Here is a 26,512-nt window from a genome sequence, read left to right on the forward strand (position 1 = left end):
TCCTCATTCTCTCTCTCTCTCTCTTTCTCTCCCTCTCCCAGTCAGGGATTTATTAAAATTAAACAGATTAGATGGAGCTCTTGATACTAAAACTGCTCAGCAAAGCCTGCGGTGGGGAAGTGCCGAGCAAACACCAGAGACATTTGTCTCTAAATTGCTCTAAATACCTTCTGCAAATGAAATTCTAACCCAGCTGCGTTTGAGAGAAAATGAGGACTAACTGGTCATTGTCGGTGGAAGAGAAGATCAGACAGTTATAATACTGCACAATATACTGGGCTAAGGATCTCTCGGCAACCATAGATTTTGTCTCAGGTTACCCTGGGTAATCAGCTCAGCTTTTAGGCTCAGCTTTCCCCTGCTTCAATGCTTTGATGAGAGCTGAAATCCCCAAGCTTTTATGATTAATTACTCCCCATAGGTATACATATTTGAAGAAAAAACTCTTTTATGGCATGATGCTTGTGGAGTGGAGAGGCTGGCCAACACACTCCAAATTCTAATAATCTCCTAATGATGGGGGCAAGCACCACGCAGCCAGCCAGCATGCATACACACAGCACCCCTCACAACCTCCTCATGAGGATCTGGCCTTGGGGCTGCTGCTAAGCAGCTGCCGTGTGTAAAATGTGTGGGCTTGTTACAAGCAACCCTGTGACAGAGGCCCTGGAACCACTGGGTACAAGTAGCATGGCCCTGGAGCACTGCTTCCGTGGGATGCCACAGATGCACTCTAGGAATTGCCACCCAAAGATTACATCGTGATCTGTTCCAAAAAAAAATGACGAAGGTGGGCATCAGGAGGAAGAGGCAGGCGGATCGAGGTGAATTCAAGGCCAGCCTGGTCTACATAGTGCATTCCAGGTCAGCTGGGACTACGGGGAGACCCTGTCTCAAAAAAAAAAAAAAAAAAGAAAAGAAAAAGAAAAAAGACAGGAACACCAGATTTTGAAAGCCAACATTCCAGATTTTAAAGAAAAAAAAGGTTTTGTTTTGAGGTAAAGAAAACTCACAACCCCCTCCCCTGTGTTATATTAAAACCTTTAAACATCTTCCTAGATATCTAGAAAATTAAATGTCCTAAGAATGAAAAGTCCAGTTTCTTTTAAGGTTGAATAGTCGTTTTCATTTTACAAACAAAAAGAAGGAAGGAAGGAAGGAAGGAAGGAAGGAAGGAAGGAAGGAAGGAAGGAAGGAAGGGGGAAAGAAAAAGAAAGAAATACGAAATTCCAAAACACCAGAATGGACTTCGCCTGCTTCAAACAATATTGCATTTGTCAGGATCTGTTTTATCCCTGATTACAGAAATACCATAAAACCAGTAATTTACCACTTCAATCTGTAAATCCAACTGACCCCTGGCTTGACCTTATTGTGACCTTGTTTATTCATCTCGTTTCCCCTGTCCTTTGCATCTCTCTGGCTCTCAGGGAAGCAATTCGCTTCCTAGCCCAAAGCCGTTATTCTAGAGTCACGGTTGCTGACAGACCAGCCAGAAAGCAGGAATCCCCCACAGTGTTACCCAATGGGCCAATTTGGCTATTGAATGCTGACTGTGCCATGGTGCCCTTGGCCTTGTATCTGGTGCTTAATTATCCAAATCCTGTAATCTCTCTACTCCATCGTTAGGAAAGAAGCCTGCATTCCTTTTGGGAGGGATGGGCACCGCACCCCAACCTCCCACCCATACACAAGTGGAGGGCCGTGGGTGGCCCCAGTTCTCAGCCTGTCACACTACAGTTTCCACCTGCCCCATCATCTCCAGCCCCTTTCTGCAGGCCCCTCTGCAGAGCCATGGGAACCTGTACCTTTCTTCTTAAGAAATGCTCTCCTGGTTGCAAGTGGGCTCTGCCGGACCCGAGAATTCTGTAGGAACTTCACTGCTGTGGCAATCTGGTAGGGGAGATAAAACAGAGCAAATTTCAATAATCTGAATTTCAAGGTGAAAAAATCCTGAGTTCCCAGGGCCACAGAAAGAGTATGCTGATGGGATCAAATGTCTAACAAGCTATTTCTGAAATCCACATAAATGTAAGACTAGGCCTCCTCCCTGTCTTCACTAGCTTCCTGTATCTGAGTGGATCAAATCTAATCTCCTCGGCCCAGCTTTTCAGACCTGTATTGAGCTTTTCCTGTCCTCCCAGTGAGAGCCGCTGCCTTACCATGCTCAGTTACCAGCCTCGTGCCATGCACACCCTCCCTCTGGAAGGCTTCCCTTTCCCGCCTCTACCTTTCTACACATTACACAGACACAGGCGCGTGCGTGACGCACACACACCACAGACCTTTTATAGCCTGTTCTGACTCCTCAAAGCTCTCCCTAAATAAGCAAGCCCTCTGATCTCCCTGTTCTCTTAAGTTCTTCAATGCTGTAGTGTGTAGCATATAATTGAAGACATAATTATACTGTCTTCTCATGTTCAGGCTGCCTCCCCAACTACACAGCAAGGAACCGCAGGAAGAGACTGTGCTCCCTGAACAGAGCCTGGCAGTGTACTGGGGCTGGAGGCAGATTGTAAAAGAGACACACACTGGCCCCTCCAATGCAGTAGAGCTGAGTTCTGATAAGACTTCAAACAACAAAGTTTGTGTTCCCTGGTTAAAAACCGACAGACTGGTAGATTACCTCCCTCCCTCCAAAATGAACTTTATTTGATGAAATCTCCACATATACCAATAAGCCAAGTAGGGGACAGAAGGGAACTGCTGAAGGCATTAAACTCCGTATCACTGAGCACACAAGGCATGTGTTCACACGCTGTCTGCTCTCCACAGCAGACACTGGTCCTACCAGGTAGAACGTGCCGACATGCCAACCTGCTCCAGGTAGGAAAGGGAAGTTTGGAATGACCAGCACTATTCACCTTACCAAAACCAAAAGACTAATATGGTCTCCTGGCACAAGTATGGCTAACAGGGCTTGCAGTTCACTCGTAAGTTGTTGAAAGGAAACACTTCTCAAGGGTCAAAAGAAGGAAGTTTTCTGTCATCCTGAAACTAAGGGCAATAGTTGTACCAAGAACCAAATAGAAAGTGCTACGACCAGGACTTAACTTCAAGTTGCACATCATCTCTGGAGACCAGAGTTCCAGGGAACAAAAGAAATTAAGGCAAATCAGAAAGGAGGTGGGCGGGGAAGTTCTCTTATTCTCCTGATAATTTCTCTGTGGGCCCTTGCTTATCCTGGGCTTCTCCTGAAAGAATAGGCATAGCATCCTCTCCTAAATCTGGGCCTGTCACCTGTGATGTGAGACGCTACTGATCTCAAGAGCCAAGCCCAGCTCCCTATGGGTGATAATCTGCCCCCAGCACCGCAAGCAGCACTGACCACCATCACAGACCGCAGGACTAAAGAAAATTCAGCATGGGAACTTCTAGAACCCTAAAACTGAATTCTTACCCCTTAAACCAGACCACCTCAGTTTACACTAAAAAAATGTAATAACAACAATAATCAAGATAACGCTAACAAACATCTACAATACAGATGCACTTTGATGAGGAGACTGGAAGAGGGCAAGAGGAAGGACAGCACAAATGAAAAAAAAAAAAGGAGCATGTCAAAGAGATGGAGTCAAGAGAAGACACAAGACAAAGGGGGAAGGAAAGAGAAGTGGGGAGACCTGCGCTCCAGAAAAGAAGGGACAGGTACACCACAGGCCCCATGGGGTCAACGCCAATCTGCACCACTCAGATGGCACAGGGGTAATTGTTGTTCACCTGGAGAAAAAAAATACACCTTCCACACAGGAGAAAATGACAGTACTGGTATCGTGTGGCAGCCTCTGTGGCTGTGGTGTGCACCAGGTGTCACAGGAAATGGGGCTGAGCAGGTCTTGGGCAGATGCGAACGACACAGCTCCCATCATTCACCCATACAAAGCAGCCTCTGTGGCTGTGGTGTGCACCAGGTGTCACAGGAAATGGGGCTGGCTGAGCAGGTCTTGGGCAGATGCGAACGACACAGCTCCCATCATTCACCCATACAAAGAGAAGCCCTTCCTGCATCCTTCCAAAAATTCCCATGACGGAGAAAGAAGGCAGAATCACACCACTAAAATGCACAGGTTTCACCTTGCTTTTTTAATACGGTCCTTGGTATATGCATTTCTGGTCAGAGAGCAAAGTTCTGATGGGTTTAATGGTGCACTCAATGCAGTGCTTGGCGCATTCCATCAATTTTTTTTTTTTAAAAATTGCATCTCTTATTTCTTTAAATACATTAATCAGCCTAGTGTAGGCAAAACGGATCCATCGGACAATGCAATAAACATGAATTATCATCTATCCAACACGCATAATGGCTTAAAAATACATAATAGCAGGTGTAGTTTAAATGATTAGTTATTACACCTGTGGTGGGTCTGATTCAATTGGGAAAAATCATCTTTAATAGGTTAAAAGGTTTAGATCACCATGCTTTCCTTAAAGTGGCTGCAGAGAGGGAGTGATGGAGTGCTCTGTCATTAGTAATTCATTTAAGAAGAACGTGGGGGATATAGCAAAGAACAGCATAAACGAGTGAATCCAATTTAAACATCAGGTAAAGTAGAAAACACCTTTTAAAAAAGCAAGATAAATGAATTTGGAAGGGAGATGAAATTGACGTATTTATTTTAACGGGAATTTGACAAAGTCCCGGCACACTTCAAACTTGCAAAAATATGAACAATTTCTTTTAAAGTTTCCATTCACTAATTTCAAGCCATATAAAATAATACTGCCAAATATCTACATAAAGTGTATTTGAGGCTGGTTTATGTTCCTCTTGATCTTTGTCTGAAAATGCAGGCGACAGGCAAATCACATATTTAACAGCATCGATATCACTACGCCAGATGCAAAAATATAAAGCACCCAAACTAACAGCCCCAGCATAATGTGCTGAATAAGAAAGACACCCAGGTAAGCAGCTACGCTGAGTGTGAACATATGAACCTTCTCTCCTCCTTTCACTAATTATTTCTCCGGCCACTCTTCACATCTCTCTCCCAAGACACAGGCACTTCGGAGGGGTGGGGGAGAAGGACTTGTCCAATCTAGCATTTTATAGCCCTATGATTCATACATTGATGGTAAAAGATTGCCCCAAACTCCTTACCCATAATGCAAAGCTCTTCACCCACTGAATTAGCTGACAAGGTCTCAGTTCAGGCCTTTCGCCCGCCCATTGTTGGACACTTTCATTAACTTCACAAAGCAATTCGGCTGACTTTCCCCTGCAGAGGTCCAACACACACCGCTTTTGTTGGAGTCAGTGATGGGGTGCCTGCAGTTGTCCTGTGTTATCGTTTGATTTTCTAATTAGAAGATGAATGTGACTATTCATGAATTCTATTTGTGCCCAACTAAATTACATAAATCAGGCCAAATCTTCCACCTCAATGGCAAAGATGTAAAACGGAAACAGGAACTTTATTGCACATGTTGTGGGAGTGCAGCAAGCCAGGGAAAATTCTGGCGCAAAGCTCCTGATGCCATCGTTGGGCCATGGGCTGTGGCGTCCACAGCAAATATGCCACTGGCTTTCCTCTCCTCCATTCTTATACTGACTTAGTTCTTATGAGCACACCTCAAATTAGCAGTAGCTAGTTTTATAAAAATAAAGATGAATTCAGAAGAAATCAGAAGCAAAGTTCCTCATCTCCTCCAAGTCTCCCAATGTGCAAAACAAAACCACCCTGCCACCACCAACTCTACAAGTTTAGGGACATTTACAGTTTCACTGCTTATCCCTTTGAAGCTAGAAGAGAATCCTCCCCTCTGTAGCCCTGTACAATGGTTACGCTGGACTCTCTGCCAACAAGTCAGGGAGAAAGTGGGGGGCTTCGGGTTGTAAAATACCTTTGGCTCCAAGGTGATTGGCCAACTGAGAGAGATTTGTGTTTGGGAGACCAGAATCCGTAACTGTATAAATCAACGGCATTCAGTACACTGAGGGGGTTATCTGCTATCAGCTAAGCGCTGTTAAATGCGTTGTATGGGGCTAGTAATCCCTGGTGGACGAATCCAGGCTCCTGACAGTCTTCACTGAAGAGAGGTTTCCTATGTGTTTTCCATTCTCCTACAAAAGACCCGCATGCTGTAATCTTCAGAGCACGCACTTTATTTTCTGCTTGAGGGGGACGGGAGAACAGAGCCTGCCTAATAACGAACCTGGGGTTTGAGGGAGCCTTAGCACTTTGCACCTGACATGTAAACCTGATGCATTGTCTCTGGTGACACTTATTTGGAATGCCACCAAATCCAGCACTCCTGAGTACTGCATACACATCTATCTCCTAAAATGAGAGCATTCATTAGCCATTTTAAAATATTAAAAATATTCAAAAATTAATGACAATAACAACCAAAGCCAAGCCCTTCTTAACACAGAGATGGTGACTAGAGGGCAGAGGGAAATGACCACCACACAGGCCTCAAACCCCACTCCAGTGCCACCCAACTCCTGCATACTGCTCAAAAGAGTCAATTGCCTATGAAAGGCTCCTCTGCTTCGGCTCTCAAGTAAAACCCAGAATCCCATTAACAAGCCTTAGATTAGACCAAAGCCAACTGAGTTTTCACAAGAGCTGACTTTGAAAGCCTGGCGGTGCTGAGAGAACCCTCTCAAAGCAGAAATGCTGCATTTTAGTAAGAAATCAGTACTATGTCAGGAGCTCCTTGACAAATATGGTCATCGGTGGCACAAGGAAATAGTTGCAGAGCAGCTGTTAATCAGAGGAACACATCAGAGAACGCTGATGCCAGCACTTGGGGAAAAATGCAACGGGCTAATTATGAAGCCGTATATCTCACTAAAGAGGCTGTGTTCCTTGAGACTCTAGCCGGAGCGCGTGCAGTTCCAGGGTCCTAGGACAACATAATTCTGGTTTTCTGCATCCAGACTCCTCTCTCGTCTGCAGTTCAGTGTCAGGCTCCCTGCTCTTTCTCAAGTCTGCACTCTTTCTAGTTAGGACACAGGCTAGGAAGGAAGGAAGCAGGTGCAACCACAAGCCACGTTCCAAGGTACTGCAGGAACACGTCCAAAAGGTGACAGGTCTTAAGCCAGAGCAGAAGAAAAGTTTATGCGCCTGCAATAGAAAGGAAGTGCTGGACTGGAGACTAAGTGTGACAGAAGCAAATGCATGAGGTCGTCAACACAGGAGGGCAACCCCAGCAGCCAACCCAACAGCAGCAACAAACAAAAACAGAGACGACGTGTCTGAAAGCTCAAAGAGAGGGGGGAGCTTCCAGAAAGCTGCTCTCAGAGAGTGAAATTCAACTCAGGCCAGCCAAGAGGTCTGTCTGTCAGCCAGGTAAGGAGGGAAAGTCAATATGCAGAGGAAGCCTCGGTCAGCCAGAATCCAACAGGGCAGCAAGGACAAGGAGGAGCCCGCTCCCGAAACCAGACCAGGGGAAGGGGGAGGGGCACCAGCACACTCCAAAGCCACTGGGAAGGAAGGAGGGGAGTAACCTTGAGGTGGACAAGCAGCTCTCCGGCAGCCCCAAACACAGAGCCAAAGTGCCCCCTAGCCGGAGCCGGCGGAGCCACAGGCCCGAGGCGGCCGCTCCACTAGCTCCCGCAGCCCAAACTCCCGCAGCCCAAAGTAAGTGTTTTCACTCAGGGAAAATGAAATGTTTTGCAAGATGAAACAGAATGAAAATTGAGGTTTTAGGTAATTACTAGTTGGCATTTACATATCACGGGCTGGTTCAACACCTATTCATTTTCCTCTTTTATTTTCAATTTTTTAAAATTGCTCATTAAAAATGAACAGATGACAGTGACAGGGTTTGGTTTGTGTGTGTGTGTGTGTGTGTGTGTGTGTGTGTGGTTTTTTTTTTTAATATTCTTTCCCCTTCTGAGGGCTACAAAATCGAAAGGTACTTTTTAGCCCATTTACCTACAAATTAGCATAGAAGTGTGTGCACATAAGCAGAGGCACATACACTTACGTTCAATTCACATTAAGTGGAGAAAGGGAAGGGGAAAGTCAGAAGCTCACCACTTACAGGGAGCTGAACTTAGCTAGGCCTGAACCTAGGGAGGGGTGAACTAGCAAGCACCCTGGCACTCAAAGAGTTAAAGGAAAGAGCGCTCTTTCAACTGGAATTTCCTGGTTTGGGTCTTTATGTCCTTCCCATTGTTAATTTGGGTTAACAAAAAAGGCCGACAGTAATTAAGCTTGTGGCCCTAACTGCCTTTGTTTTATTTTCCTTGGTCCTTTTGTTTTTCACACTAAAGAAATAAACTACCTCTGGTAGAAACGCACAAGCACTGACAAGATACAACACAACATATTTTAGGGTCTATTGTATAAATCTGTATTTAGGGAATTCTAAAGCATACATTATTGACCCTAGTCTCTCTTAAAACACACTGATATATGAAGAAAGAGCCTCTATGAAAACTGGCAACTTCACATGTGCAAAAAACTACCTTTCAAAGTGAAATATCTCTGCCATCTAAATTTTTTCTCTTGGCCCTAGTTAAAAATATTGCATGAGCGACTTGCCAGAATGGCACTGTTGTGTTATTTTACTGAAGTCGTTCTTCCAGAACTGTATGTGGAAATAAAACGCATTTTCAACACACTGTACTTAATATCAAGTGACAGTGATCTTAGGGTGACTTTGGAGAGGTTTTCCTGCACAGCGAGAACTCTGGGCCAGCCTGCAGCCTAGAGGGAGCTGGTACATGGAGCAGCAGAGCAGGGCTGCAGACACTGCCTGCCACTCTACCGCCTGCTGAAGAAGGAGCGAAACACAAGCCTGCTACAGTGGAAATGAAAACCCTGGCCTCTGGGTTGAGAAGATCAAAGCTCCTTTTTAGGAAAGGTTGAGAAGGAAAAGCGTTTTTTCCTTTAGGCAGAAAGAAAAGCAAATTTAAATGCCTTGTCCCCATGCATCCCCACCTGAATTTAGAAAGCAGCCCCTCTCATTTTTGATGCAACCAACAAAGCAGTTACCCAAAGAGGGGAGAAAAAAAGGATGACATTTGCCTTTTCCTTGGCTTTGAAATCCAACTGGCAGCAGATTGTTTGAAGTCCTGTTTAGAGAAGAAACTGTAACAGCCTCCATACTGAAAAGAGGAGGAAAATGCCATTATACACGGATCACGGCAGTGGTGACCCCAGCATGAAGGCAAACGAGCTGGCTGTGAGCCGGAGGTGCGGCTGCCATGCCAGGAGCAGAGAGAAAAGGTCTGTGTGCCAGAGTTGAGTGCCAAGAGTTGGGTGCTCATTCCCAGAAAGCACCAAGAAAAGGCAGGACACGCAACTCTGTCTCTCAGGGGCTCCTTAGCTGCTGCTTCCTCCAGGGCCCTGGTGCTTAGTTTTCAACAGTCCTCTAATCCCTCCCGCACTGTTAGAGAGGAAACAGAGAGCAGCCAGGCATCATGTTGTAAAATTAATGAAGGTGTCAAGCTGTTGAGTTGAATCACTCCAAAGGAATGTAATGACTCAGTGCCCAAGATGCTCCCTAAGAGCGGTGAGCTCACAGGGTGACTGTCGGTGGCGTGGCAGTGGTGACTCCAACCAGAAAAACAGCACACAGTCCCCAGGCCCTCCTGACCACACACTGCCTCTAACCCTTACACTTTTCCTCTCTGCTGCTGGTTGGCTGAATGCTACGTTTTCTCTCTCTCTGCCGGGGCCTTCAGGTGCTCAGCACATGGAACTGTTTCCGCTCTCACTTCCTTTGAAGTCTGGACCTGACAGACACTGGTGAAGTTCTCTCTCATCATGCACAGCTAAGCTGTAGGATGATCATGAAGGGGACAAAAGGCTGTGTCCCAGAGAGTGACAACCTCTAGCATTAAGTCATCACAGAATAAATGATTATCAGGTGGTGTGGGGTGCACTCCCCCTTGAGGACTTGGTACCTTCTGCCCATAGGACAAAGCTAGGCTCCTGGATTCCCAGGAAGACAAACTCTGGACCAGGAAATTTTATCTATTATCACACATAGCACAAAACTAAAACCTTTTTTTTTTAATTATTTTTATTTTATGTGTATGAGTGTATTGCCTGCATGTATGTACATGCACCCATGTCATGCAATGCCTGTGCAAGCCAAAAGAGGGAATCAGATCCCCCTGGAACTGGAGTCACGGATGGTTGTTAGCCAACAAGTGGGTGCTGGGAATTGAACTCAGGTCCTCTGAAAGAACAGCTAGTGCTCTTAACCACTGAGCCATCTCTCCAACCTCCCAAAAAACCTTTCTTTTTAAAGGCTATGTAGCCTAGGCAGGCCCTGAACTCACAACCCTCCTGCCTTAGCCTCCCTAGTAGTCGAGATTACAGGCATGTATCAAGATGTCTGGATAAACTACTACTTTTGAGGACTCAGAGTCATTAACTGGCACTTCTGATGGACTTGGGGGGGGGAACTAAATGTTAATGAATAGATTTGAATACAAAAAAAGAACTAGCCATAGCCTGTAAATAGTTTAAATCTAAAAGCAAGAATTTGAGGGGCTGGAGAGATGGTTCAGAGGTAAGAACACTGGTTGTTCTTGCAGAAGACCTGGGGTTGAATTCTAGCACCCACATGGCAGCTAACAACTGTCTATAACTGCAGTCTCAGGGGCTCTGACAGCCTCTTCTGGCCAGCATTGCATGATACAGGTGCACTTACCTACATGCAGGCAATACACGAATACACATAAAAATAAACTTTTTTAAAAATAAAAGCAAGAATTTGAAATGATCAATAGAGCTAGCTAAAGATCACCTTAAGATTCTCTAGGAAGCAGATCTGTGGCTGACAAGGCCCCCAAGTCCTAGCTCCTGCTATTCCTACAGGGTTAAGGTTCCATGGCCTGAAGGGAAAAACAGAAGTTTGACTTCCAGAAGCATGAGTAAGACTTAGGAACTTTCAATTGACGGCAAAACTTACTATTCAAATGGTGGGACGCAACCATCTCCTCTCAGAGCAGCTGCCCTCTGAAAGCATGCAGGCCTAAACATGGACAGGATGGGTTCTCTGCTGGGATACATGATCCATGCAACCAACTCTGGCAGTAAGTACAGTAGCAAACATCAAATGTACTGACATCCGTATGAAACAAGTTCATGGCTAGGTAATATACTCTAATAATAGGGTCCCACCTCCAAGCTACCTGAGTGACCTATGCAAACTGTACAACACAGAGAAACCTCCACTGCCCAGAAGGAAAGTGTTACTGTGGTTTTTATCTTCCGGAGGCACTGAGATAAGGACTGGAATACTGATGCTCAGGCCCAGGGTCAGATTTGTACCCAGAAGGCACCTCTTAAATACAAAAGTGCAACGGAAGAGAGGGAGGGAAGGAGGGAGGGAGGGAGGGAGGGAGGGAGGGAGAGAATTTCCCATTGAGAGGTATCAATTTAGCAGCTCTTCTGATAATCATCAATCTAGAAATTTTCAGCTCAATAAAGAAACCATCACACAGGAAGTTCTCATGGTTTTGAACCATTCAGCAGCCTTTCACTAGAAATCATAAACATTCCTGTTATTAACAACCACAACTACTGAGAAACACACACATAACCTAAAAATTAATAATAAACGACTCCACAAGGCCTACTAGGCACCAGAGCCATGTTGGCCAAGAGACTGTGTCCAACCCACACAGAAGGTGAAAGGAGAGCCTTTGGGTCTTGGTCCGAGGCTCTGACCAGCCCTGCTCATCTAGAGCAGGCCAAATGTGCATGCAACACACAATCAACACTAATTTCACACAGTTCTCACTATTGAGCAAACCAGTTCTATTGAGCATCCTTCTCAAAATCAATGGTAATTCATTCCAAATCCCTTCCAGCTTCGTGTGAAAAACACAGGGAAGTTCATTTCTGCTATACAAAGAACTATGAAGCCAAACATGGTGGTGCACACCTTTAATCCCAGCACTTGAGAGGCAGAGGCAGAGGCAGAGGCAGGAAGATGTATGTGAATTTGAGGCCAGTCTGGTCTACACATCGAGTTCCTGACCAGCCAGGGCAACAGGCAGACACTGTCTCAAAAACAAAACAAAACAAAGAATTATGAATTGTCACCCTGCTCTGCAACCTTCTTGATGCCTCCCGCACCCCACAATTCATAAAAAGCTCTGAAATGTCCTCAATTTAGCTTCCTGAAGCTCAGTAATCTTCCTGAAACAATGCTTACCCCTTCCTGCTCATTCTCCTCCCTCCCTCTCCCTCTCTGTCTGTCTCTCTCTGTTTCTGTCTCTCTCTCTATCCTGTTTAAACACATGGACACAGAGTTATTAACTTTTACAGGAAAGACAAATAAAATAATGTCGAAGCAAGAACGCAGTGATGTCAGGCTGCGCTAGCACCACTCCTCTGTGGGAATCTGATTAGCGCTCGAGTGGCAGAGCTACCTGGAAAAGTGCTCACAATCAAATAAAAAAATGATACCAAAACATTAACCTGATGGCTAAAAACTCCACATTTAAACAGTTAAAGTAATAAAGGAGCTTTTATTGAGTATTTTTTATATTTCATTATGCCCCAAATTGACGAGGACTCCCGGATACATTTTCTAGACTTTTGGTTCCTCAAATCAAATGCTCGCTTGGATTTTTTTTTTTTTTAAATAAAAGGAAACAACATTTCTTGTAAATTTAAAGTATTAAAGCTTCTCCTACAATACTGACATCAGGCTTGAGTGCAAACAAGCAGCCGCAAACATGCCTTTTTGGGTTTGTCTTCCTAAGTCAGCAGAGAAGGTTTCTCCATATCTACATTTCCTTATTTATATACATTCTACTCAAAATAGGGAGAAATAAAGCTAATGGTATGGCAAGCTGGGTCTTTAAAAAGTTGAGCACTGAGATAGAGAGATGGCTTCGTGGTTAAGAGCACTGGGTGCTCTTGCAGAGGACCCAGGTCCAATTCCCAGCACCCACATGGTAGTTAACAACCATCTGTAAATCCAGTTGCAGGGGCTTCAACGTCTTCTTCTGACCTTTAAGGGCATTGCACGACACAGATACACTTACACACGACACAGGTATACTTACACACATGCAGGCAATACACTCATGCACGTAAAACAGAAATAATAACTTAAGAGGCAGATGCAGGCGGATCTCCGTGTGAGGCCAGCCTGGTCTACATAGTGAGTTCCAGGCCATCTGGGGCTACAAGGAGAGACCGTCTCAAAAAAAATGATGCCCCCTCCAATTAAAAATAAATAAATAAATATTTTTTTAAAGGTTGAGTACTGCATCCAGTTGATGTCAATAACACCATGATGCCAAGCCTCTCACATCCCTGGGTCCTTCATTTCTATAATATAAAGGGTTACACACATGGCTTTCACAACCCTCACTGTGTTATTTCATCATTTCTAAGCCAGTTTTGGTAGGCAGCCTGTAATACCTGGGACAAAGATGTAATTCTAGGTCAAAGACAGTAATGGACAAGAGCTGGGGAGATGGCTGAGTAGGTAAAGCACTTACCACACAAGTGTGAGGACCAGAGTTCAAAATCCCAAAACCAATGTAAAACCAGACACACAGAATGTATCTGTAATCCTAGCACTGCTGCGGCAGAGACAGAAGAATCCCTGGAAGCTCACAGGCCACTAGCCTGGTGAGTGCAGCAACACAGCAAAGTGAAGCAAGAACTGACACCTGACCTCCATACATGTGCCATGAGGCGGGCAAGCCCACACCCACACCCATGTCACACAAGAGCAAGCAAATTAAAAAGTAAACTTAAAAATGAGTTGGGGACAAGACCCAACTTTTTCTTTGTTTTTATATTACATTTTATTTAGTGTGAGTGCATGGGCATGTGAAGGCCAGACAACTTGGAAGAGTCAGTCCTCTCCTTCTACCATGTGGATCCCAGAGATTGAACTCAGATGCTGAGCTTGGTGGCACGTGCCTCTACCTGCTGGGCCATTTTGCCCGCTCAAGAACCAATGTTACAAGAAAGGAATGGGGTATGTGTGTTGGGGGGGGAGTGCTAATCAAAATACATCACATACATAAAATATTTTTTTAAAAACACCTAAGTTTCCACAACTTAGCTCACCTTCAATGTTTAAGAAAAAAAAAAGGACAAAAACCACAAAGGACAAAAAAAGGTTGGTGGGTAGGAAAGAAGAGGAAATCAGTGCTCCAAGTAGATATCATAAACTCCAGATGTTGCTCAGAGCAAAGCATCGTTCATACTACACACTATTGGTTCTACATCCGAGCTCTAGTTACCTAGCGTCCAAATCACAGAGGAGCTGAAGGAGAGAAGAGAGCCCAGGTAGCAGGACAGAAAGAAAGGAAAGGCTGACAGCAATATCAAGGGAGAAACACTGATGAAAAGCAAACAAAAACTTTCCAAAAGCATACCACTGCGGGGTCATTTAGCACGGTGGGATCATTCCAAGGAGGGCAAACACATGACACATCTATACTTCAACAGGATTTGAAAACAGACCTATGCTTATAGCACAACATGAGCACTTCCATCTGAATCAATGATCCTGAATCATCAGGATTAAAGTATACTCTGGATCCTCTGCTCAATAAAGCAAGAAAGCACATGCTCCATACAACCTTCCAGCCGTAAGTCATTAAGGCTTGGCTGTTTCCACGTGGGTCTCAACGGCCAATGAGAAGTATGGCTCTCCGGGTGACACGTGCGGGAGATGTTGGTTTTCCAAACAGAACAAGCAGAGTTTTCAATCAAGTTAGATTGAGAATCAGGAAGCATAAGATTAAATAATGAATAGTCACCAAGCATTCATGGGTGTGCATGGCACACTTAAAAAATCAAAAAGAACAGGTAAAGATGCCCTGTTCACTGCCACAATCTAGGGCAAGGAAAGAAGCCAAAAGCAATTTGAGGCCACCTGGTCCCACTCATGGTCAAGTACTCTTTTCTTCAGTAACCATGACCAACGATCAGCCAGCCTCTATTAAACACTTACAGTGGGTAGGGAACGCACTTCCTCGTTCCCTCAAGAGCCTGTGGACTCATTGTCAGGAATCATTTCCTTCCTCTGTCCTCCCATCCTTTCTTTGCTGCTCTGACAGGGTCTCTCTGTGTAGCCCAGGCTGACCTCGAATCCCAGATCTTTATGCCTCTGCTTCCCAGATTGCTGGGATTAGAGGTGAGCATTACCGTGCTAGGCCCTCAGGAATTCTTCTTCAAAATGAATAAAATCAGCTGGAGGGATGGCTCAGCAGTTAAGAGAACTAAGTGCTCTGCAGAGGACCCGTGTTTTCAGTTCTGAAGCACCGACATGGTGGCTCACAACCATCTGAAACTCCAGGGAATCTGATGCCCTCTTCTGGCCTCCACAGGCACTGCACACAAGTGGTGCACTTACGTACATGCAGGCAAAACTCATACACGCAAAATAATAAATTAAAATAAAAATAATATAAAATAAAGTGAAGTAAAATCTACTTTCCTGACTCTTCTATTCATCAGCCTTTCTTCTCTATACAAGAGCAATATTTACTGATCCCCTTTTTGAAAGAATACTGAGTGAGCAATTAGTTAGGCTTCTTTTAACAAACACATTCTCCTGCTCTCCTTAGTAACCACATGGGAACCCATGTCTCACTGTACAAGAATTTTTGTGAATTCTGCTCTCAGTCATGGTAACAGCAGCCTTGCCCTTTCTGGGGGAGTCAAGGCTACACCTGTAATGTCAGGATGCATTAGCAATAATAAAGGCCACAGTAATGCAAGAGACCACTTCATACACACGTCATTCCAAAATGGCTAAATTTAATCAAACATGGCAGCACTTCCTACAATGCTCTGATCACCAGGGCCAGCGCGTGTGACGTGGGCCCACTTACTGGAAGCTGCTGGAAACAAAAAGTGAATGCTCCGCTCTGAGACTGTAATGGACAGGGCTTTACCAGCCCGTAAGTGGTTTGGCATCCCTCTTTCCCAGGAATTACCTAGAAATTCATTTAACATCTAAAGACTGCAAATGAACTCCAGAAGGTTAAAAGTCCATGTAGAGACAGAGGAAAGGGAACAGTGTTCTTAACCTCACCTTAAATATATGAATCTTCTGGGGGGGGGAGCAAACTCCCCACAGGTGGTAATCAAGAATCAAAGCCAAAGATGATTCAGACTTAATTCTCCCTCAGCAACCAACTTCTCAGTGACTTTCAGAGTCACCCACCTACCCCATTTCCACTTCCTCATCTGTAAAATGGAGCTGAGGACTGCTTAGAGACTCACCAACATGTTATAAGGAATAATTAGTTAGTATTTTATATAATACTTTCATCTTCAAAGGAGGATTAATAGACTATAAAATAGAGTAGATGTGGTTTGAAAAATCTTTTTAAAATAAAAAAATAAAGCGCCAAGCAAATTCAGAGAAGCAAAACTGGCTGACATCACCTGGAGCAGCCAGGCGGCTCCGCCTGCACAGTTCCCCCTTTCCTCCTAATCTCTGTGTGCACGGCAACAAAGGTATCCAAACATGGCAGCTGGAGAAAGGAAGAGGCAGAAAGCAGAAGAAATGGAGGAGGAGAAGGCTGGGGGAGACACAAGGCAGAAGAGGAAAGTAGAGAGCAAGGAGGGCACAGAGCACGCAAGAAATCTGAGGTTGAGCCCCCCAAAAGTAGAGCAGATCCAGGAAGAGGAGAGGACAAAGGGAAGGACAGAGATTTCACTGAAGAAACGTACCTTCCTTTCAAAGAAAAGGGGGAAGTGAAAAGCATTAACATTTTCTACATTAAAGAACGAGAGAGGAAGACAAAGGGCAGAGGCAGAAAGAAAGAATACAGAGCTTTCAAGAGAATGTCTGGAAACCAGAGGCCAGAGAAGAAATCATTAGCAAGTCCACAGTGCGCCTACAGTGGTACTGTGTGGATCAATTCATTTAACGCTGCCCTGTACATTTACAGAAAAGTACCTCTGATATAATAAAGGCTCATAAACACGCAGAAATTGGGTTAGACCCGTTTCGAATTCCTGCCAAACAATGGTTCAGAAAAATGAAGCTCTATTTTAATTAGCTGGATTCACGAGTGATTTGATAACAGCAGATGCTGTCTGGATGCTTTCAGCTTGATGGGCTCCACATACATGAACTTAGAGTGCTTGTGATGCAATTAGGTATTTCTTTCTGCTCCAACATGCCAGGCCCAAGGACCCGAGCCTCTGTGTAGCCTATCATGTTACTATATTTATCTGCACATTAATATTTCAAATCGCAACCATGAGAAAAGTGATCATATGAGAGAAATAGAAAAACAGGTTTAAAAGTCACTGGTAGGAAGAAGGCTTCTTTCCACCAAGTAAAGAAAAGTTGGCCAGCTGAGAGAAAGCCACGTGGGCACTGTCTGTATAGAAACACTCAGTGCCCAGCTAAAGCACACGAACTGCGCACTTCCAATTTTCCAATTGCAGTCCGGCATCCCGGCAAAGGATTAGTGCATCTAATGCACAGCCTGACCTAGGACTAAGTGGCCTTCAAAACGTTCTTTGTAATCAGGTATCCTATTATAAACCCAGAGCACCACTCCCTGAGACACAGAGTTCATGATCGCAGCCCTGCAAGTCCGAGTCTTTTCGCCAGGTGCTTTCAAGCCCGGCACCTTGCTGCCCCCTCTCTCCCTTTTAAGCACTCTCTCTTCCAAAGAGCATTCCATGCTTTCCCCAAAGCACTCACGGCCCTCTGCTGTGCTCTGCTATGACCACTTAGTGCAGCACCACCCACAAGCACAGGGCAGCAAAAGGACCTACGGAAAGTACAGCCACTTCCAGCATGGGGCTGCGTCTAATAGGACCTGAGCAGTTAATTATCTGTCAGTTTGTCAGGGCCAGGCTGAGAAGGGGAGGACTAGAAAGGTAGGGTGCAGGGGGATCCTCTCTACTACTCTGAAGTGTGCTACTCTTCTGAAATTCTGATTTCGGCCTTCAAAATCGTTCACTCCCTGTTGGACGGCACACGGTGAAGCAGGAAGAGGGGAGGACAGTTCGGGGAGGACAGACCTTGGCCCGCTCCTCAGCACTACTGTGACAGGCACAGGAAAGAAACACAAACCCCTTCCTTTCTCCCAGAGGACAAAGCGGACACAAGGCCCTTCACACCATCTCCTCTTCATTGGCACTAACAAGCTGAGCACTGTAAATCAAGGATGAAATTCCTGTGCCAGGAAGTGAAGAGAGGCATTTCTTCTGTGAAAAGCCCCAAGGTGCCACTTGCTTGGGAATCAGTATTTCAGGGCAAGGGTTTGGAAGGCAGGGAGCACTGTGCCGGCAGGGGAAAGGAAAACATATCTTTATTATATACAGTGGGCCTCTTTCTTCAAAAGTTATTTATTTCACAAAACCACTCTGCTAAATAGAGGTTTCAATCTAATTGAATCACATCTGCATATTGTAAATGCACTGAGTGAGAGTCTTTGAGATTCTCATTCTATTCCATAGCCGATGGGTTCACTGGTTCCCTGACCGACCGCACACTGGTTCCCTAACAGACCGCACACACACAGACTGTGAGGAGAATACAGAGAATCAGCCCTTACAGCACATACTACTTGTCTCACTCAACAGAAGCCCCTGCTGTAAATAGGATGATGATCTTCAAAACAACCCGAAGGGCACAAAGCTGAGAAGGTGGACCGGAGGCCTGGTGTTTGGTCATGAAGGTGTCTGCAGTGCCCCCACCACCACTGCTCCCTTCTCTCCTCCTCTGGGGAGGTGGGAAGCAGTCCCCTCTCCTCATCTGACCCCAATGTTTCCCATTCTTGGCCAAGCCCAAATTAGCCAGGTTAATTAAAAAAGGTACAAATCAAAAGGAAGATTTTTCCACAATAAGCAAAAAGAGATCATTAAATCAAGCCAAAAAGTTGTAGTTTTGCTTTCTGGGTTCTTTGGGGGGCGGGGGGCGCTCTCTATGTAGCCCTGGCTAGCCTAGAACTAGTGATGTAGACCAGGTTGGCCTCAATCTCACAGAGATCTATGTGTCTCCACCTCCTGAGTGCTGAGATTAAAGGTGTGCGCCACCACGCCTGTCTTGTTTTTAAGGAGAGAAAGTACCCAAAGCAAAAGGTCACCCCATAAATATAACTGAGGAAATGAGAAAGAGCTGGTCAGGACTCCCCAAAGAAGTTCACAGTAAACGTGACCTATGACACAGGAAGAAACACTGTTCTGGGAAAGAGAAGCTGCGTGGGGGTGGGGGGGATTCTCGAATCCTGCCACTTGTGGTAGCAGAGGCCTACAATCCTGCAATCCTGGGAGGAGGCGGGGGCAGGAAGGTAGAGGCCTTGCCTCATAACAATAAGTGAACAGTAACACAAAGTCTAGCGCCTGTGCCTGGACTTAGCTTCCATGCTGTCTTCCATCTGTTTCTGACCTCTCTTCCCCTTCATTTCAAGTAGAAATTTAACATTTTTCAGAAACTGTATCCCGAAGGCCTGAAGACAACCCCTGCTTCATAAAGCTAAGCATCTAGCTTACAACTCTTTTCTGCCCTCCTTATACTCTACCATCCCAATCTGTCGCAGTGTAAACATCTTCAAACTCTCCTGTCAAAAACAAAAGAGGGGGCTGGAGACAGTTCAGCAGCTAAGAGCACTTGCTGCTCTTGCACAGAAGTGGAGTTCAATTCACAGTGCCCGTGTCAGGTGGCTTACAACCACCTGTAACTCCAGCTCCAGGAGATCCCACACCCTCTTCTGGCCTCTGAGGGCATGCACACACATATAGCACATACCCAAACAGACACACACATAGAATAAAAATACATCTAAAGAAGATGGAAAGAACAAAAATTTAAGGGAGAATTCTGCCAAAAGCTGAACCTCCCAGATCTGGTTCAGCCACATTCTTGCCCAGCCTGTACTTCTCAGTGCCTCCCTACATTTTTCAAAATGCAGCTGCACAGATCTCTTAAAATTCAGATTTCTAGCACCTCTAATTACAGGCCTCTCTCACCAGGCTCCTTTAATTAATGAACCTGACTCCTCTCTCTTCAAAGGAAATCTGCATACGGGATATATCACAGGGTGAGCTGACCCCATCAGTGCTATCTGATCACTGCCTAATGGCAGCCAGCACTCTGCACCCCAAATAGATGTGAAGGTGCCCCCCACCTCCACTGCCCAGTTCAACTCACCCTCACGTGGGAAGCCAATTGTGTGGTTAAGGCCATAAAACATTTCTTAAAACTTAAGAGAAGGAAAAGAAGCTTGCTGGGTGTGACCAGCAAAACCCAAAGAGAATCTGGTTCTCCCTGGTTCATGTGCTCCCGGATTTTACTTTCTTCCCTCTGTCAGGATGAGTGTAGAATGCAGACACGAGGATCCGGGCTGGACAGGCCACAGGGGGAGCAGGCCTGCATTTTGAAAACTCTGGAAAGAAGTAAACACAACAGGTCTGGGACTGAGTTATCTCAGACTGAAATAAAACCACTTAGAACCTTAAAATAACACAGGTAGGGAAAGGCCCATGAAGTAATGCCATTCACCAGGTGTGGAGAAAAACTAGCCCATGCCAAGGACAACACAGACCTTGGTGTCTGTCCTCCACAGGGGGCTTTCACCTATCCTCCACAGCACTCGTTTCTGGGTTTTGTTTTGTTTTTTTGTTTTATTTTCTGTCCTCCTGAGACAGCGTCTTCCTGCAGCCCCTGCTGAAACTCACTATGTAGACCAGGCTGGCCTTGAACTTGCAGCCTGCCTCTGCCTCCCAGGTGCTGGCATTAAAAGCATGGGCCACCACGCCCGGCCATAGCATTTCTTTCTAAACCAACACCTGATCTGTCTGACCCGCTGCCGGAGCCAGCTCAACCTATAGCCACTCACCTGAAATGGTTATAAGGTGGCTTGTAACCATGCAATTGTCCTTGGCCTTCACACAGTCTGGAAACATTTATAAACAAAGTCACAGATGCCAGAAGAGGCAAGGTTGGGGTCATCAAGATCATTTCAGGTAAAGTTTCAGACAGGAGATTTGAGAGGCAGTAAGAGACTCCAATACACTTGGGGCAAAAAATGAAAACAGGTTTTGTTCTGTCCCTACCATCTGACAGCCATTCCTCAAGGATCCCACAGCAAGCCTACTGGGCCAACATTTGCATCACTTACCAAATAAGCACACCTCTTCTACAATGAAATACAAGTTCTTAGGATATACACCCAGTTTCTCACCTATGATTAGGGTATAAAACCAGGCTGGGAAACTATGAAAGAGCAGCACTGGGATTAAAATCAAAGCTTAAGGCGCAAAGTCCCAGCTGCTTAGCTCTTCCCACAGTGTGTCACAGTGCAAATTCAAAACTGAATTAGAGCATTCACCTATTCTGCCAAAAGGGGGCTTTAACATTTCAGTAAATTTCTGCCACTGTGAATGCAATTTTGGAAGAAAGGGAGGAACACAGTCACTTCAGCTCGCTGCCGGCTAGACCCTCACATCAAAGCAACACAAGTTCACTGGCCACTGAATCTAACTGCTGGGCACCTGCCTTGCTTCCTGGTATGACCACCCACCACCATCATGCCCAGTGCCCAGGGGCTAGCACAGATTACCGCTTCTGCGTTCTCACTAGATCCTGTCTCCATTCTACCTACAGGCTCAAGACCATGGCTGCTGAGACATGCCAGACTGATTATAAGGAGCAACCACTTCCTTATTCCCGGTCACACGCAGCCAGAGATGGTAGAAGGATTTTTAAAATTTGGTTTGGTTTTTCCAACCAAGACATCCTGAAAGTTCACTGTTCTCTGAAGTGGAAGCATTTAATGTTCTAACAGAAGCAAGGCAGAGGCAGAGGGCTGGAGAACTCAAGAACTGCAGATGAAGGCTGGGGCTGGGAGTAGCCAAGATCAGGAATGTCCAGGGATTCCTGGCACGGGAAGCCACACCAGCCGGTCGGGCACTCTCTTTCCAGGGTGCCTCAAGGGGAAATCACCCATCGATCCTAGGACACACGCGTTCGAGGACAAATCCCTTACCTCAGAGCAGCCTCTGCCTCAAATTCCTGCTTGTGCTTCAATGTTTAAATTATTAAATGCATTAATGTATTTACATTATTCAAGTCTTATGTGCATTTTTCTAAGATAATTTATGTATAAGAGTTTGGATGTCCACGACTGTTAATGTCTACAACCCTTCCTGTTCATTATTGATTCTGGAAGAAAAAAAAAAGTCGGAGTTTTAATGCCTTATTTTTAATGTATTAAGAGTCTGAATAAGTGCATTCTCTTTTTTCTTTTGTAATTTCATAATTTAAGTAGTGCATTTATTAAACTGACACAGTATGAATTGTGGTGAGGCCTGGCACGGCTCCATGCTGCCTAGCAGCCTGCTCCTCTGCTCCTGTACGACCAGCAGCAGGGAGAGGGCAGGCACTTCCAGTGCCTTCTGGAAGGAGATCTTTCCTTCTCTTTTCACAGGCCACTGCTCTCCTTGCTTCTCAGCTTTCCAGTAGGCTGCCGAGCTGTGCTGCATTGAGGGGACTAGTCCTCTAACTCACAGGAAGAACTCATCTGGATGCACTGCGGGTTGCATCCAAACAGAGCTTGCAATCAGCACACAATTTTCAAGAACAATAAACATGCTCAAAGCTTAACATAACAAAATCAAGCAAACAAAACAACTACTTTTGAAAGAAATCTCAAACATCTCTAACACACATTTCCAACTTGGAATAAAAACTTGTTTCTGCAGCTGGGCATGGTGGCGCTCACCTTTAGTCCCAGCACTTGGGAGGCAGAAGCAGGCGGATCTTTGTGAGTTCAAGGCCAGCCTGGTCTACATAGTGAGTTCAGGTCAGCTGGGACTACAGGGAGACCCTGTCTCAAAAAAACAACTTGTTTCTGTTGAAATCCAGTTTCCCCAGCAGAAAATCCTTTTCAATTATAGCCAGTAGAGCGACAGTGACACCCAATGGCCCATTAGTTTAATCCCAACTGAGCATTTCCCAGAGGCTGTCCGTGAGAAACTACACAGGGTCTTAGGCCCAGGGTTCCTGTGTGAACATGGATGCATGAAGGAAAAAAAATCAGTTTTCAGCCACTTAGCATGATGTTGAATTACTAATGGACAAACATCCTGCCCACCATGGATCATACATACACTGTATATAATTACACACATGTGCAAACACTCCATAGCACAGCAACATCAATGGGGGATATGAGCACATGTGCACACGCAAACACCTACACACACACAGGTGCACAATCCCTGGGTTAAGGAGCACCATCCACATCAACCTAAAGTGGGAGAAAGGAAGCCAGAAATGCCACTGTTCACACTGTATGCACACGCACATACATACACACATAAGTGCACACACACGCACCACATATATGCTGTTCTATATAATCTCTCTTTTTTCTATTTTCCTGTTTCCTCCTTTTTTCTTCTTTTCTTTTTGGCTACTCATTACCATTCTTTAACTGTTACAATTTATATCAGCATATAATGTTAAATAATTACAGGGAGTGGAGCTCACTCTAGTGAGGATATAAACGCGCTGTGGGAATCTACAGATTTAAACAAATAACACTCACGGCAGGGGGCGAGCGGATGAATTAGCATTAATATCCTGGCTGGGAGATCCCAGTGCACTGGTACTGCTTAAATACAGATCTTTTCTGTAACAGTCAATATGACAGCTCCCGGCAATACGGCCCTTTCCCTTTCCCAGTCAATACAGCAGTGAAGATAGAAACGTCCCTATAGCAATCAATACAGCAGCAGCTAAAATAAGCCCTTTCCTTTTAAGGGCTATGTAATAGTCAGCTAAATGGAAGAATTGGCACCCCTGCTAGACAGCTCAGCAGAGAAGCAAGGAAGGAACAGGCCACGAACAGTCAAAGATCCTTAGCTCCTCGAAGAGCAGGTCCTGCCTGGGAAAGAGAATATATCCACAGGAAGGAAATCAAGAGGGAGCTTGCGAGGGACACCAGGCACTGAGGAGCAATCATCCAAGTTACAAGCAGGCTACAGGGCCACTCAACACTGAAGCTTAATTAAAATGGCCAGAAAGTTTAGAACAAGCCTTGTTCAGACTGTCGGGAACCCCTGCCCTCAACAAGGAGTAAGAGTACCTTGATTTGAACCCCTGTAACTGCTCCCACCTTGGCCTGGGAAGGTCAGAGTATTAATTTAGCACCTGTGGTTTTCTGTTTTCCAGAACCTGGCTGGTCTGAATCAGACATCCAACCCAATGAATAGAAAACACAACATTCTTCATGAATGCTACCCAGTGTATACACAGAAGTAATTTTAAAAACTCACAGCCATCGATTTATTAAAAGTATGATGATACCATATTCTGCCCCACTCCACCCCCGCCCCACACACACACCATGGAAAGTATTTTCCTTCCTTGGAGGCATCTAAGGAAGAAGCCCTATTACAACAGAATTCAGGAGATGGCTCCTCTGAAGGCTAAAATAGACCAAAGACCTTTGGAGAAGGAGAAGCAGGACAGGGTGTTTGGTCTCCAGGCTCCTACACTTCTGAAGTTGCTGTGCTTTTCATTACAATTGGCTACTCCTACAATTAGTTTCGCTGGATTCAAGGATTTGACAAATGTGGACTATAACTACTGACACCAGCACAGGTCTCCAGCAAACACTCCCTGAAGGTAATGCCGAGATTCTGTTAGGCTCCAAAACAGCTGAGCATCAGGGACCCACCCCACCTTCATTAAAATTCAACAATCTGTCTGCCATCCTTTGGGTAAATCCACTGAGGGTCCCTGTTTCCCTGACCAGGTGTTTTAACACCCAATGATGCTCATGTCATCAATCAGGTGACTTAGTCAAGTGACAGTGTCAGGTATCAGGAAAAAACGGATCCTCCAAGTTCAGGTTGAAAGCATTAGTGCTTAAAAATTCAGATTCCCATCACCCCACCTAAAGACACCTGCCCTTTACTTCAGGAATTCCAGTTACAAAACATCTTCAGGGTTAAAAAGGTTAACATGATCTAGGTCCTCTAACGGCAAGACATATTTTGATGTGGTTTTACAGTAAACAGATGACCTGGAAGTCGTAGGTGCTACAGCCCCTAAAAAAAAAAAAAAAAAAAAAAAAAATCGCTGGTCTCTCAGTCTACAGCAGCCATTCCTAGTAAGTTCTGAGCTCTTACTGCCCTCCTGTGATTGTGGCAGTCTTTCAGTAGAGGGATGGACCTGCAGGAAAGACCCAGGATGCCTCTTTATTTTACAAAATGTGCAACCATAAACAGTGAGTTGTTATCATTTGACATGGCACTTAGCTTCTAGCACTGAACCCAACAAGTACTTTACAAACTCTGACATGCACGGACAGTTCCATTTCTACAGCACACACAAAACTTTGAGGGTATGCACTCTCGATCAGGTGGCACTGAAGCTAGAGAATGCACCATGATAACAGAAACCCCCTCAACTACAGATGCCACTGAAGTCATCAAAAGTGAGCAGGGGCAGGAAGGAAGAGAGGGACAGAAAGAGAGAGAGAGAGAGAGAGAGAGAGAGGCAGTAATGAAAGAGAAAATAATTCTGAAAGGAAGGGGAAAGAAACATAAAGATGAGATAGAGATAACAGAGAGCTAACAAAGAAAGCAAAAGCCCCACTTTGGCATACACAGTTTAAAGCTTTCAGGGCATTTTATGAAATGACAGTTGCAATAAAACAATTAGAGTGGTGAGTCATCTGGCTTCCAACCTGAGTCAAAAGGGGCTGTTTCTAGGCAAACTGAAAGAAAGAAAAGCAGAGCGGCCTGCACACTGAACGATGCCTATCGGAGCACCACAACTACAGAGCAGGATGTGGATGGGTGAGTGAGGGGGTGGAGTGTGCGTTGTCTTTACTGGTCCCAGTGCCACTGCAAGTAAATACTGTTGAGATTTAAGCATCACAATGGAAATGCTGTAGAGGCCTCAGTTCTGTTTCCTCTGATGTCCCCTTTCATAAAATGCCCTCTGTGTGTTGCCTTCATGGCAACACTGCACTGTATGTCAGCATGTGTGTGCCCCAGCGGGAATGCGGCACCCCAGGCTCCTAGCAGGAAGCCAGGCAGCAGCCGTGCAATCCAACTCCTTGGCTCATCATCTCCAGTGTGTGTAGCATTCTAAGCGCCAAACACCTGAGAAAGAAATAACACAAATGTATTCCACTCAGAAATACAGTCATATGGCATAGAGAATCTTGGGCACCTGAAATCCTTACACAAGCGCCTGGTAGCCTAATAGTAAAATGGGCACAAAGCAAAATAGATATGGTAGACTGCAAATCAGATAAGTACTTTCAAAGGCCTATATTAGGCACCCACAAAGATACCTTTACTTGGACTCAGCAGACAAAATGTACAGAAAACCATTGGTTTCAAAAGACCATTTATCAGCGGAGTGGAGAACTCAGGAATAAAGAGCTCTCCTAGCATACACAAGACCCTTTCCGTTTATCAGGTTCCAACCTCCAGCTATACCAGAGACCCACAAAAAAAGTAGAGGGCTAGGGTGCAGCTTGGTGGTAGAGTTTCTTATGCGGTGTGCACGAGGCCTGGGGTTCAATCCCCAGTGCCTCAAAAAAAAAAAAAAAAAAAAAAAAACC

At 45.2% G+C, this 26,512-nt stretch overlaps 1 protein-coding gene across 1 annotated transcript in view; it reads right to left on the reverse strand.

Annotated features, from left to right (window-relative positions):
- The window catches only part of Pex14 (peroxisomal biogenesis factor 14), a 158,330-nt gene that overhangs the window by 94,736 nt on the left and 37,082 nt on the right, over window positions 1–26,512 (reverse strand). Inside the window, exon 3 of the mRNA XM_008831716.2 lies at window positions 1,809–1,893. Coding sequence (XP_008829938.1) covers window positions 1,809–1,893 — 85 coding nt within the window. The remainder of the gene's footprint in view (window positions 1–1,808; window positions 1,894–26,512) is intronic.

This window comes from Nannospalax galili, unplaced genomic scaffold (assembly GCF_000622305.1).
Source record: "Nannospalax galili isolate Female #2095 unplaced genomic scaffold, S.galili_v1.0 scaffold870, whole genome shotgun sequence".
Lineage (NCBI taxonomy): Eukaryota > Metazoa > Chordata > Mammalia > Rodentia > Spalacidae > Nannospalax > Nannospalax galili.